Below are 15,210 nucleotides of genomic sequence, written 5' to 3'. Positions count from 1 at the left end.
TCACCATGTCCAAGAACAGCTCAAAAAGCTTATTTAAGACAATATTTATTTGAAGTTGACAAGTCATTTCCTGGCAGTGGTGGCCAAGCTCAACTGTAACCAAAACAAGCAAAACATTTTCATGTGGTCCCACAAGAGTTCTGATATCCCTGATATCCGAGGGAGCAGCAAAAGTTTTTGTGTCACTCAGTTCATTTAGAAACTGCGAAAAAACCAAACCCCTGCTTTTTAAGGTGAAAGAGAAGAAGTCGTGAGTGATTTTCAAGTGTTCTGACCCCGTTGACACTGTGCTGAACTGTTGACATGAGTTGTCTTTCTGTCCCAGATTATCTGCTGCTGATTGGCTAAGCTGTCCTTTGTGCTGCACAGGCCCTCTTCTCTCAGAGGGGATTAGTCCTCGTGTATGGCTTTACAGTCTGTGCTTGTGAGACACAGGAGCTCCTATTTCACTCGTTTCCACACTAAAGACTTCAACTTCAAGATAATAATATAGATCTATATTCAAATGACTTGTTGTGCCTAGTTGAGTTTAATATACGTGTCACATACAACATTAAACTTTGAATAAGAGGTGAAACAAGACTGGACATTAACACTGCACGTCTTCTACCTGTCTGAGCCAGAAGACACCCAAGCGCTGAAGTCTGATAGCCCACCCAGGACTCGCACAAACAGCATATTGTTCAGGATGACATCACACTCTCATTTCAGCATGAGTCAGACCCAGAAACAGACAGACAGACACAATCAGGGGAGATAACAGGGTGAAGCAGAGAAAAAAAAATCAGACTACTGGAGAAAATGTTTACTTTCCTTCATGCTGTGTATCTGTTTCTGAAACCCTCTCCCTGCAAGCTCAAGCTGCTTTGTTTGCATGTTCTCTGTGTGAGAAAGCATTAAGAACTGTCCAGATACAGATATTTTATTGCCGGGTCTCACAATAGTTTACACAGCTCACACATGTGCTGCTTAAATCTTGCTGCTTAAATAGCAAGATAGCTACAGAGCATGCTCATAAACTAGTCCAGTTTTAGTTATTAGGAGGAGTGGGCTCAACACTTCTTCGCAATCCATTCATTATCTTAAACACTTATTTAATTCAGGGTCACAGGGGGTGCTGGAGCCTATCCCATCTGTTCTAGAGTAAGGGCAGGGTACACACCTGACTGGTCGCCAACCTATCATAACAGTCGCTCACACCTACAGCCATTTTAGAATCACCAATTAACTTAACTGGGGGAAGTCTTGGGACTGTGAGAAGAAGCTAGAGTACATAGACAAAATGCAAACTCCACACAGAAAGACTCCAGTTTCGATTAAAACCAGCACTGCTGTGAGATGTCAGTGCTAGGCTCAGCTGTCTGCCATCACCAGTTTGGGGCTGAGGGGACTGAGACAGGACAAAAGATGTACTGTGGAAGAGAGCCAGAGATGAATGATAACTAATGATTAAATAAGTCAAAGGAGATAAGCGAAGAAGAAATACGCCCCACAGTAGTCTAAGCCACTCTGATGTTTGTTATCAAGACAAATATGGAGCTACAGTCAGAAGCTGGTTAGCTTAGCTCAAGCAGAAAAGGTGGTGTGAGTTGATTGTGTTACCTCTGGACAGAGACGTGCTTTGGTTTTGCTAAGCTATGCTTAACAGTAAAGCTGCTGGCCTTAGTGTGGCAGCAATCTTTTCATCTAACTCTTGGCATGAAAGCAAATAAGTCAGTGTCACAAAATGTGAACTTTTGGTTTAAAGAAAAAAACAGAGGTATGTCTAGCTTGTGGGGGCCTGCATTCTTGACTGTTTGGATGGATGCCTGCCTCTCTCTACCCCTACATCCACTCAAGGACACACATAATCCCATAATAACAGCCATTTTAATAATTAGCTAGTGCTACCACTACCACATAGCCTTCCACCTCCATGTGCTCCCATCATTCCTGCAGAGTAAAGCGAGTTACCAGTGGCAGCAGGCAAGCCTGCCTTCCATATCAAACTGGTCCTGAAGAACCACACATGTACACACTCACATAGCAGTCTATTTATCCTATTACGTCTCATTTATTCTGTCATCTCTTTAGAATAACAGAAAAATGGAAGTCATTCATGGCCAGGCAGACCACAGCAAAAGCTCTTGTACAGCTATTTATAGGCTGAATGAGCAGCAGAAATATATATCTGTATGTTTGTGAGTGTCAGACATGTATAGTAAATCTTATATCTAACACAACATTAAAGGAATGTGCTGGCAAAGAAAGATTCTTGAGCTCCTTTTCAAGATTTAAGAAGATTCATATAAATCTAATATACAGTGGTGGTGAAGTCACTTGAAAAAGCAATACATTTCTCGGTGTATGTGACTCAACATGGAGCAGCAACACTCAAAAAAATCCATCTGAAGCCATCTGTTTCATAAGGCCTTCAAACTAAAACAATCTAACAAATAGTCTGAACATATAAATATGAGATGTGTGGAGTTCTCCTCTTTGTACAAGCTAACCAATTACTTCAAAACCTGAAATAATCACTCAACACAACTGAATGAATCAGTAAGACAACAAATAAGCTGACTTTCATTAAGTATTAACTGAGATTACCTACTATATGCTAAAAAAAATTTGCAAACATGAGCAACTGAAGAAGAGTAAGCACTGTGTGATTTTATTGGAATTCCAATTTTATTGGAATTCGACGTGAAAGACCAATACAGTATTGGTCGTTCATGTCGAATTCCAATAAAATTGATTCATGTTTGTGGCTGTAATGTGACAAACTGTGGAAAAGTTTAAGGGGGCCGAATACTTTTGCAAGCCACTGTATATGCTATATCTATAGAGTGGGTTGTCTACCCAGCACAAACACAAAGGTCTGGAAGTTAATTGTGTTTGGACAGAAGCAGCATAATTTTAATTTTCCTGTGACAGAAAACCCCACACTCTAACTTATAATTGGTATGGAATCACCCCACCATCATGTTTTTGGAACAGAGAAAAAACTTCATGCAAGCACTACAAAGCCCCCAGCCTACCAGGTGATTCAAACAGGGAACCTTCTTGCTATGAGGTGCCTGTGCTAACCACTGCAGCACTGTACTGCAAGAACTCCTTTATAAGACGGCACATACTTAAGCAGCCAAAAAACCGTGTCACTGTTTTGGAGTGAGGTAAAAAGACACTCTGGGATAAGAGCAAGTATGGATCAAGACATTCTATAAAGACCTGTTAAAGCTGTGCTGTGATGCCCATAAATGTCTAAAACTGCTGTCATGTACCCAAAGATCTGCAGACAGTATTATCACCCTAAAATAACATCACTTAAACAGAGCAGAAGATTCAATGTGGAAAACTAGAGTCTGTAGCGATGACAGTACAGGAAAAGGTCAAAAGGTAGAGTTATAGTAAGCAGACTTATAAAGATAAAGGGCTGAGGTGCAGGACTTGGAAGAATGACTTATTCCAGTTAGAATGGCAGGAAAAAGACTAATGTAATATTTTTTATGAGGTTTCTGGGAAGAGAGCAGTGTTTCTGTTGTTATTATGCAGGGGATTTTTGCTGTGAGCCTAAATTCTCTGATGGCGACTGCACTGAGTAGATGTTATCTACAGTTCATCAAAGAAGACATCACCTGCATGTTCTCAAAGGTTTTCTTGGCCTCTGACCGGTCTAACTGCTCTTTGAATTTCTTCCTGCTGCTTAATATTTCTTCTTTCACTTTATTTGCACACTCCACTACTCTTTGAAATGTCTCACCCTTAATCCACTCGAGACATCTGCTTGGAATGAAACTAAAGCCCAGGACTGAGTCATCCAAAGATGGTCTCGGAAAAATGAAGGATATCTACTGACGGATGGATCTCAGCTGTGCTGGGCACACAAGCATCTGAGTGTGCCACGCCCTTAGCCAAGGCCAAGAGTTGTGTATATATAGAAGCACACGAAGAGTATTCTTAGTCTGTTTAAGGCTACAGAAACACGTGCTCCTTGCCCGGTTTGCATCGTCTTTCAGAGCTGCTGACATGCAGAACAGGGTCCATAGATGGATGACTACAGCTCTGTTGGCTGCTACTCCCACAAACTGGCAAAGAGGAAAGGTGCTTTCCCAACTGGCACCCATCAATGGAGCTGCTAGCCTTGGTTAGGTAAAGGGTATTTCCTGGTTGTAAAGTGTGAGATTTGTTTTCTTTTTCCCGGCTGACTTCTAGTCCTCCCCACCAATGGGGGGATTAACCACTCTAGCCCAAGGCTATTTTACTGAATTAGTGCCTGAAAAAACATACCTTAATTTAATCTGTAAAAGCCCCACACTGTTGGACCAAAGTGAACAATCCTGGGCTTTATGGATAAATGACATGGGAGAGAAGTTTAAAAGACGTTTTTCACCATGGCCACAAACTTCAAGAGGTCAAATACTTCTAAATTCAAGAGACAACAACTTAATGAGCCAGTGATACAGAAGTCACTCTTCATCATAGCCATGTAGACAGCCAAGTGTGCCATATATTGCACTGCTTAGGGTTTAATACTAAATATCTCTCTCAAAGGTAACAAAATGCACCTCGCAGTACCTCTAAAGCTCACAAATCAACATGTCATTTTATCTTAACCTTGTTTGTTTAAGTTGTCTTCAATTCAGTACAGCATTATAAAAGTACCAGAAAAGATGCTGCTGTAGGGACTCAGTCATATTCAGAGCTCAGCTCTTACCTCATTGTCTGTGCCAACGTCCAGCATGACAGGTAGGCACTGCTGTGGTGGCATACCTCCACAGGCTGTGTAAAGGGCCAGCTTGCCAACTGGGATTCCCATGCCATTGCAGCCGAGGTCCCCCAGCCCGAGGATCCTCTCTCCATCCGTCACGCACACAGCCTGTTAACACATTAAACGGTCAGCCATAAAAACGGCATACAGAGGTCACACCAGAGATCTTATTATCTTATTGTTTTTATTAAAAATCTGTGCATGGTTCAACTACATTCTGGTCAAAGGAAATTACCCAAACTTTTTTTTTCCCGTATTGGGATATCAGATTCTTGCTAGTCACATTAAATTTGCTTAAATAAATAACTTTGCTTAGCCTTAGCCTTACTTTGCTTCAACTCCAAGCTTTTTCATCAAAACAAGTCCACCCCACTACCAGGAAACATGTTTTTTTCCTCAGAATGAGTCAGGCACTCCTACACCCACCTGGCTTTCCACTCACAAGTCATTTTACTTATTAAGAGATAAGTTTGTCATTGGGTTGTTTCCACAATATATATATATATATATATATATTATATATATATTTAGTATATATAAATAAATCAGTTGTGTACTGTTTAATATCAGCAGCAGAACACTTTAATGCAAAATGTTCCTAATTCCGAGTGCTTTTCTTTTTTTCCTTCAGGTCTTTTTTCCAGCACTGCTATGACGCAGAAAGCTCTGGCACAAGGATTTAACAGCCTTTTTCTCCCATAATCTGAATATTTAAAGAGTGCCATTAGCTTTCTGAATTTATCAAATGCACAGCACCCTTACGAAATACCATTAGCAGCTTATGTTTTTTCTATCACTTGCTAATATGTGACAAAAAAGCAGCCAAGTCCTGTCAGTGGATGGCTACCTTGGCTCCAGCGTGCCCTCTGTTAAAGTAGGGCATATTAGGCGAGCTTATCATAAGACCACCCTGACAATGAGAGGCGGCATGTCAGTGCCGAGGTAAATGCCGTGCTGTTGACAGCTGCGAACAGGTGGCTGAGGCTGCAGGTATATTTGACATGCCAAGAATGCCTTCTGGTGTCGTCATTCTAAATATGGCTAGATTATGACTTGCACATAGTTGTGCTATACACAAGATTAAAGAAATAGTTGGGGTTTTTGGGAAATTGGCCAGTAGGACAGGTCAAGGGAATCAATGCCAAAGTCTTCCAAGCCCCAGAGATTACTTGATTTAGAGAGAGCCCCTCTAATCATCTTGAAATATTTAGTGTAGTCATACTGTATTAAATGGATAATCATGCATCTCACCATTATAAATATCACCATCTTATGGTTTGTATATGGTCTTATTTTAAAAAGAAACACCTTCAGTGTACTTTAGTAAACCATTCAGTATTTTCTTTTCTTTCCATTAGCAAACAGTCAGTTTTTATTTAGTTGCATAAAAGAACCAAAGCCAACACGTCCCTGCTTCATAACCCTGTCATGTAATAATGCCAAGTCCCATCCTTCATTCATCATGAAATCCCCATATAAAGCACAATGTAGCCGACACATGGTCATGCACATTTCCATACCTCGTAAATATTTCACATCTTGCCTTATTTCAGTCACCAGTATTCTTCACTCCAGCTGGTAATGACTTCAATCGCCGGCTTTCAAGTTGAGTAAAGTTAAACACACCACCCATTAGCTTGTTCTGCATCAGTCACCACAACACTACAGCACTACTCTCTTTCTGTTTTCACACCCCTTAGTGTTAACACAGGACACAAGCACTACACATTTGAAAAGAGTGTTTTTCTGTTATGCTGTAAATCTCCATGAATTTCAAACTGTCATGGCCTTGGGTCTGTGACCCAGCATTTTGTGTTTTGAATGATCATTAATAGTCTCTGATTTCATTGTTATTTATAGTTTCCAGTCTCTTGGTTTCTGTCTCTCTGCTTCCCCTGTGTTCCTTGTGTCACGTCTAGTAAAGGGATGTTTTCATGTCTGTGCTTCGGATTGTTTCAGTGTCCGTCCCTGTCTCTATGTCTGTCTTGTGTTTCCTGTTTTACTTTGATAGTCTTGTATGCTATGTTAGTGTTTTCAGTTTTGCGTTCCCCGGTCTCGTTGTGTGTGCTTTCTCCCTGCTGTGCTCTCCTCCTTTGTCTTCCTCAGTTTGTGGCCGGATCGTCTGCGTATCACCCTCTGCATTTTACCAGGTTCCAGGTTCCTCGTCTCAGGTTTTCATGTTTCATGTTTCATGTTTCCTCTCAGGTTCTCAGGTTTTTAGTTCCTTTTCATTGCTTTTGTAGTTGTCTACCAGTTTAGGTTTTTCTTTAGTTTAGTCTTTGCCATTTCCTGCTTTTGTTTGTATTCCGTTCCTGCCGCTAATAAAGGCTCACTCACAGTTAAGTCCGTTTGGTTTTGGCCTCCATTTAATATGTTTCCAGTGAGACAAAAGAATATAATAAGAATAGTACCAGACTTTTTTTCTATCTGGAACACATGACAGCAGGTGACCACAGGACATCAGAAAAATAGACCTGAGCCAAAGATCACCAAAAATAATTGCATAATTTTTGCATCAGTGTTTTTATGACTCTATCACTGCTGACCTTATGCTGATTTTAAGTATTTTGGATAAGTATCTGTCACATTGTGCTTTACAGGTGCAGGGATTTTGATAGTTAATAGCAAAACTGATAATATATATATATATCAGTTTATATATATATATATATATATAACAAACTGATAAAAACTGACTTAATGCCACTGTTTGAGTTATTTACCCTTATGTCCTTTTCTGGCCAGTTCTGTAGTATTGAAGCAATGTGACCACGGTCGTGAATAGTGATAAACAGCCCCCTAGAACAGAGAAAAACAGACATTTAAATTTTTAAGATATTAGACAGTTAACCAGAAGAGCCTCTTTCTCAGTCTTTAAGTTTGACCTTTCTGCTCTAACAAAGCAAAATGTCACTAAGAAAATCTTGGCAAAAGAATAGCAACACATCAACACTTTGTGCTTAAAGAACGAGCCTGAAATCTTTACCTCATTAACTGTTTGAAGTGAACCGCTATTTCATTTCTGCCTGTCTTTCTTCTGAACAAAACTATGTTGAGTATTGGAGTAATGTTAAGCCCAGGGCTTCTTCAGAGACTTTGCTTTGGACACCAAATATTCACTGATCTTAGTCCACCTATCCCACCCCACCCAACCCTACCTCCCTTACCAAACCTCTGTCTTTGTTTTGTTTTTTTCTCACTTACATCAATGTCCTTTGCTCCAGGACAAGGATAAAGAGATCTTCTCAATGTGTGGGGTCCCACTATAGTACCTTTCCTATTTTACTGACCCATCTGGTTATAGTATGTAAGGGCAAAACCTCCCTCGTATGCCAACAACAGTAAAAACATCACTATTTATAAGGATCTGCTCATAAAATGAAAAAAAGCATCCCAGATCAGTGCTTATGGTGGAAACCAGGAGGAAAATGCAAACAGTATGAGACGCTATTAAATGTAAGAAAAAACAGAGTGAGATGAAGAAAAAGACATAAAAGTGTCAAATAAAAAAAGGCTGTGATATGGCAGGAATGAGGTAGGAGGAAACACAGTCAACATGGGTTTCCACTTAAAAAAAACACAGCAGAAAAGATTAAATTAAAAATTCAGTGGATATCCCACATGTGAACAGCCTTAAAACAGATGCTTTAATTAAGTGCACTTGATGTAGTTGTTATGATTTTCCTTATTTTAAAATAAACTTTAACACTCTATGTATCTATATATGTTTTATCTATAGACAGACAGGGAGATAAACAGATAGATCCACCTTCAAATAATGAGCGTAATACTAATTGTGAATCAGTTAGTGTAATACTCTGGTATTACCTGTGAGGACAAAGCTCAGACTCAGGGACAGCCAATAAGAGGAAGGTTAGATTAGTGGCAAAGTGGCAGAGTATAAGATAAATATGCAATATTTTGAACTGTGAATCAAAGGTACTCTAGCAGAGTCCTGGAAATGAGCAAAATGGATTCAATTTAAACAGCTTTAAAACCACATGCTCAATAGCAGACCTTTTAAGCCAAACCATCAGCTTTTAGGATAAACTTTAGCCATTTCTGAATCAAGATGTGTGTGTTTGGTTTGAGCAGTGTAGCTGATCATGTGATGACCACATTTAAATGGAAGAGACGCTTATACGTGGTAAACAACATCAGTAGTCCCGGGGCTCTGCTGGGTGAACTATGTGTCCTTCTTCATCTGTTATTGAGGAGACGGGCTCATACACAAAATGCTTTTTTGAACTTGTTGTTTTCAGGCTTTTTGTTTTGTTTTATTTCATAGCCACTACACACAGGGCTCACCTTTAAACATGACTATAAAAATTTACTATACAGCAGTGCAACTACTCCATGAAGCAGATACTTCAAGTGTAGACAGAAGTGTTTTGTTGTGCAGCATGACAAAAGCTGACATTAAGAGACCATACGTTTGCAAGAGAAGGTAGCTCTGTCTTGTATGCCCCCCCAAAAAATATCATACGTATTTTTCTTAAAAGTTTTTTGAGCAAGCCCCCAATGTATTAAAACTCAGTCACACCCAACCCAGTGAGCACTCCACCCTATACCAGCTGAAAACCTCAGACCTGGAGGTGGTAGTTCTCATTCTTACCAGTTCACATTTCTCAGCTACAGACTGCCCCAGTGTAAGCTAGAAGTCACCAACTGATGAAGCCAAAAGAATGACATCATCTGCAAAAAGCACAGAGGTGATCCTGAGGCCATCAAACCAGAAACGCTCCATCACTTTGCCGCACCTAGAAATTCTGTCCATAACAGCTGTGAGCAGAATCAATGAACTGAACTTTCACTACAGTTTTAGAAAGACTGAAAGGCGGGCAACAATGAGCCAGCCACCCCATACACCTGAAACACACTGCCACAGGATAGTTCAGGATAGATCATGGGATTGCTATCAATTGCATCCTCAAAGTCCACAAAACACATATGGACTGGTTGGGCAAACTCCCATGCACCCTTAAATATTATGAAGAGGACAAAGAGCTGGTATAGAGTTCTACAACCAGAACTAAAACCACATTGTTCCTCTTGAATCTTAGTTCACCTAATGGACAGATTCTCCTCTCCAGTATCTGGGAGCTTCCCAGAGAGGGTGAGGAGTGAGATCCCCCTGAAGTTACAGCATAGCCTACCAGCCATGGCCTCCATGTCATGTTGGAGAGAAACATCAGCTAGTACAGCCCCACAACATCCAGAGCATTAAAAAACACAAGACAACTGTCATACACCCCAGGAACCCTGTCACTTAGAAGTTGTTTAACTACTTCAGTGAAAGGGGGCCTGGAGTGATGGATGAGTTTCTGCATTATGTCCAGGAAAAAGAAAGTTTATTGGGCAACAGATACACAAATAATAAATCAGTCAGGCTCTAAATACAACAAACAGAGCATGAATGACCTAAGACACTGCCTGTTGCAAAGCCTTTAAAAAGTGCAGTGGTTCCTCTAATAAAAAGAGGTCTGGAGGTCAAATAAAGGTCACATGGCCACAGACATCTGGCACTCAAAAAGTTTCAACTCTTCTGACGCACATCTGCAAGCATCTGCACATCTATGCACAAAAATGTCAGTTCAAAAGCAGCGCGGAGAGATCATTAAGAGAGTCTGCAAAATGTCTGCAGCTGTAAGGGGCTGTAGGGATCAGGACAAGAGCGAGGAGCAGGAGTGGCCTGCTGTGTGTGTTTATGTGAGGCCAGGAGGACATGAGCCACTGCCAGCAACAGCATTATGATGAATTTTTGGGGAAAGAGAGGTGATGGAGCTGAAAGGTTAACCCCAAAATATGACTGTTGGAAAACAATTTCATACAATGAATCAAAGCAGACAGGCTGGCTGGCAGTAATTCCTAACCTCTGTCAACCTGAATATTACCAAAAACATTTCAGGTTCATGTTTTTCATTATTTCTCTTCCTCCAGCACTAATTTTCTGACACTTTGTACTTTCCGGGAAGCTGTAGACCTCATGACCTGAGCCACTCCTTTGAGCTTAATCAGGATTACAGCTCATAGAATAGTAAATAAATTTATCTCAAAACGTCACAAGTCATAGTGTTTTAAATCCATCATCACTGTGTATCTAGGATAATACATCTGGAACACTGATTTTACATGGACAAACCAAGCCGGATGAGTCACTGTCAATATATGGCAGCTGTAAGGGAGGTGTGTACGATATGAAGCCTTTCACCCACAGGAAACAGTACAGTAAACTGTGTGTGTAGTGGACATGGACACACAAACAAAAGGGAAAAGAGAAGTGTGTCTTACATATTTGTGTGAGAACATTATTGCAGAATGAAGTCATTGCTGCTAGTTATAGGTTCAGATTTGGGTTGAGGGTAAAGGAAAATTCCACCCTCTGATAGTTTGATCGTTGCTTAGCTAACAAGAAAAAATAAGGTGGACCGCATAATTTCTTGGCCATAAAGATTTGTGGCCAACACTGATATTGTTTTTCCTACAACAATGATTTCAAACTTTCTTTGTAAGAATCTGCTGCTCTGTCAGATGAATTCAAAATGTCTTGCAACCAAACCTTTCAGCAGTTATTTATTCTGTGTATTTATACAACATTTTTGTTATATTAGTTTCCTATTTGAATAGCTCATGCATATTTATATCAACCTTTCATAGAAAGTTTTCTGTAGTCTGGAATTTTAATGTTTATTCTTGTCTACATTTAGTCTTTCTACCATAATTTCCAGCTAAGGAATAACTAGCGGCCTATGCATTCATACTGCGATGAATGCATCGGAGAGCAACTTGGAGTTAGTATTTTGCCCAAGGATACTTGACATGCAGACTAGAGTAGGTGACTTGCGCTACCTCCTTAGCTACAGCTAAGATAATCCCTAATGTATGTTTGTTCCCTACTTTAAGTTAACCATTCTAACCATCAGTCTTATCAATTAAAATCTAAACAATTAAATGTTTCCTCTTACTTGTTACCTAACGGTTCCTCCAACTTTTAGCTAACTTTTAGCTAAGCAACTTTAGTAACTGCTTTCACCAAAAGATTAACAATAACTTGGCAACTATAACTTCAATTCTTATTTGATGGGTAGTTTTTCCTACACTCTAAATTCCTGTTGTTCAGGTGTAACACCTGAAGCAGTAAGTAAACAACATTTTAAAAATATTTTCACAGTAGATGAACAATCTTTAGGCCCATTCCAAACCACTGGAGTAAATATCTCTGGTTAAGAGGCACATTTTCGTCCTCGGATTGATGCTTTGGCTTCTTATTCCACTTTTTTTAAAGTTTACTTTTTAATGTGCCTGTTTGTGTGTGTGCATGTGTCTGGCTGCTGCTGATATAATAACCACAATGAGTAGCAGACGCCCTATTTTCTAGATGAGAGGACAGCCACAAAGCATTGAGCAACCACGTCTGGCTCCTGCACTGTAAGAGTGTGGAGTGAACACAGAAGGTAAAGAAAACAACCTGATGCGCCGAAACAGCCCAACTGCTGACCTGCAGCCCCATACAAAACACACCCCAGGGATTGTGGAAAAGGCTGCTGGACGCCATCGGGAGGAAAAGCTGCTTTCTTCACCATGACCCCAAAACACACCGGAACCCCACGAGAAAAGCAACCTCCAATCTTTGACCCGTGTCCACACCAAACCAGCCACCATTCTTCACTCCCGCCATGAAACCTTAATCTTCACTGTGCTGGACGCCCTCAGTTAGCAAGGTTCAACTGACACAATGGACACAAATCACTGAGAAAGAGTGTGAAAACAATGTTAAAGGGTCACAGCCGCGCAATATGAGAATTTGACAACTAATTAAGCAACAAATCTAGCATGAAAAACTTTTTTTATGGTTTGTCTTTGGCCCCTGAGGAAAAAAAATTATGACAGGATTTAGTTCTTGATTTTATAAACTTGTTTGAAGAGTCTAAGTGAACCTGAATGGCGCCTGCATGTTATTAGTGTGACTTTGCCCAGAGTCAGGAGGTAAATGTCCATTCAGTCGAGAGGATCCAGTGGTTACTGTATGACTTCAGGTTTTTCACTTATAAACTAAATTAACGAGATTTTCTTGGCAGAGCCTTCAAACACACACAACACACAGCATAAAGGCTACTGATTCATTTAACAATCAGAAGTTTATTTAAAAGGTATTAAAGAATAATTAGAGATTCGAGTTAGGTTTTACAAATTGGGCACAGTTTTAAAAGAACTCTATGTAAACCGAATCTTATGTTCATCTTCTTTCCCCACCTTTTTTAGCACTGCGTTTATTTTGCTGTCTCTAGGCCACAAGATAAAAAATAATACACAACATTTTAGAATTTTAGTCTAGCTGATCCTCCCTTAACTGTATACACTGTCTAGTAGGTGCATAATGTAATATGCATATGCATCATGGAAAATTCTGGGCTCACCAAAAACTTTGGCATTTAACCAAAGTCTTGATAAAAACAAATGGCACCAGGTCAAAATGGCATCCCATAAATTTCTAGACTGCTTATCCAACTTGGGGTTGCTAGAGTCTATACCAACTTTATTTTAGTTTTTAGATGCTTATTTTTATATACAAAAGATCGTATGTCATGCAATTTAGTACTGAGCTGCTTGAGATCACTGACATGCAAAAGCTTAAGGGTTATGTAATGAGAATAGGTATCTAAGTTGTATAGAAGTAACTGGATACCAACACTGGGAGGTACAGAAAGAAGACACATTTAGCTCATTAAAGGATGTAAGTCCATGTCACTTTCACATACTGTAGTGGTGCTGCATATGCACTTAATTATCAATGACTTGCATTATCCATACACAGATGAGGACAAAATTATAAGCATACATTATTTTTCTTTGCACCCAATAACATAATTATTTCAGAAATAAACAAAAAATACCAGGATCAGTACTATTAGTCCCTTGACAAACTGAGCTTTTTACTGAGCCATACTGTAGCACAAACCACTGCTGTGCTCAAAGCAGCTTTTCTTTACACAGTAAAAAAAACTTTAGCAAGTGTTTGAGCTGTCAGTAATGAAGACATCATGCCAAAAACAAAAGAAATCTGTTTAGATTTGAGAAAAAGGAATCGTTGATGCTCAAAGAGCAGGAGATGGATACAAAGTTACTACAGCGTTTCCAAGTGTCAAGAACTGGAGTGAGAAGTATCATAAAGAGACCCAGACAGTACATAACAAAACTGGCAGAGGTGGGAAGTCCAAGATTTCAACGATTCTGGAAAGCTGGAAAACTAGTAAAAGATGCATCTAAAGACCCCAGAACAACTGCCAAGACATGAATGAATAACTTAGCCAAGTCAGGACTGTATTTTCAAAGAAGACAGTCACTAGAAGCCTGCACAGGAATGACTGTGAGGTTACAGACCAAGAAAATCTTCATTTCTGCAGAAGAAATACCTTCGAGCAAGAATGAAATATGATGAGGAAAACCTGGAGAAAGATTATACATACTGGAAGTGTATCTTTTGGACTGAAAGAAAAAAAATATGAGCTCTCTGGCCAGAGGAATAGGCATACAACCCAAAAAACAGTGTGCCACAGTGGAACACAGTGGTGGGAGTATTATGCTGTGGGTATGCTTTAGTACATCTGGAACTGGGAATCTCATCAATGTGGAAGGAACCATGAAGAACAAAGAATGTGTGAAGATTTTGAAAGAAAAGCTCAAGCAGTCAGCAACAAAGCTGGGTATGGGTCATCACTTTGTCTTCTAACAACACACAAGCCGAAACATCTCTCTCATGCAGAACTACCTCCAGAAGGCCAGTGAGAACTTTGTTGACTGACCTGCACAAAGCCCTAACTTGAATCCCACTGAAAATTTGTGGGGCAAACTGAAGATCAATGTCCATGCCAGAAGGCCATCAAATCTGGAGGATCTAGAGAGATTCACAAAAGAAGAATGTGCCGAGATTGCTCAGTAGACGTATGTGAGAATTGCTGAAAACTACCAATTAAAAAGTATAAACAATTAACTATTAGCATCAAGGAGCTAATCACTAGTAGTTTTTGAATATTGTTAAATAAATGTGTTTTTGTATGAAAAGTAAAATAATGGAAATAACTGAGAAGATGTCATAAAAATTCCTTGTTCTGTTTAAAAGCACTCAGAAAATATAAAAAGGTAGCTATAATTCTGTCCCCATCTATATAGCTGGGGTACATGCTGAGAATGAACATGAAGCAGATATTCATCAAACTGTAGTTACCACATTGGGAAACCTATGATACACAAAAGCTAAGGCGCTCCGAAAACACTGTCCGCTTTTCACTGGAAAATATTTATTCAGTGCTTGAATTCTCTTGATATCTTTGGCTTTTCAAAGACAAAGTATCTATTTCTGACAGACCAATGGCTGAGATATTTAGGTATCATTTTATTAAAGTTGGGAAGATCAACAAACGTTCACAGGAACAAAAACACACCATTCATCAGAAGAGATT

The 15,210-nt window shown here is 39.7% G+C and overlaps 1 protein-coding gene across 1 annotated transcript in view; it reads right to left on the bottom strand.

Moving 5' to 3' along the window:
* Nucleotides 1-15,210, bottom strand: part of me1 (malic enzyme 1, NADP(+)-dependent, cytosolic) — a 78,587-nt gene that overhangs the window by 14,763 nt on the left and 48,614 nt on the right. The window contains exons 4-5 of the mRNA XM_003453476.5: nucleotides 7,474-7,549; nucleotides 4,697-4,858 (exon numbers count right to left, since the gene is read on the bottom strand). Of these exons, the coding sequence (XP_003453524.2) occupies nucleotides 4,697-4,858; nucleotides 7,474-7,549 (238 nt within the window). The remainder of the gene's footprint in view (nucleotides 1-4,696; nucleotides 4,859-7,473; nucleotides 7,550-15,210) is intronic.

The sequence above is a fragment of the Oreochromis niloticus genome, linkage group LG11 (assembly GCF_001858045.2).
Source record: "Oreochromis niloticus isolate F11D_XX linkage group LG11, O_niloticus_UMD_NMBU, whole genome shotgun sequence".
Classification (NCBI taxonomy): Eukaryota; Metazoa; Chordata; class Actinopteri; order Cichliformes; family Cichlidae; genus Oreochromis; species Oreochromis niloticus.
The sequence above is the reverse complement of the archived record's forward strand: the minus strand, read 5'-3'. Positions and strand labels throughout refer to the sequence as shown.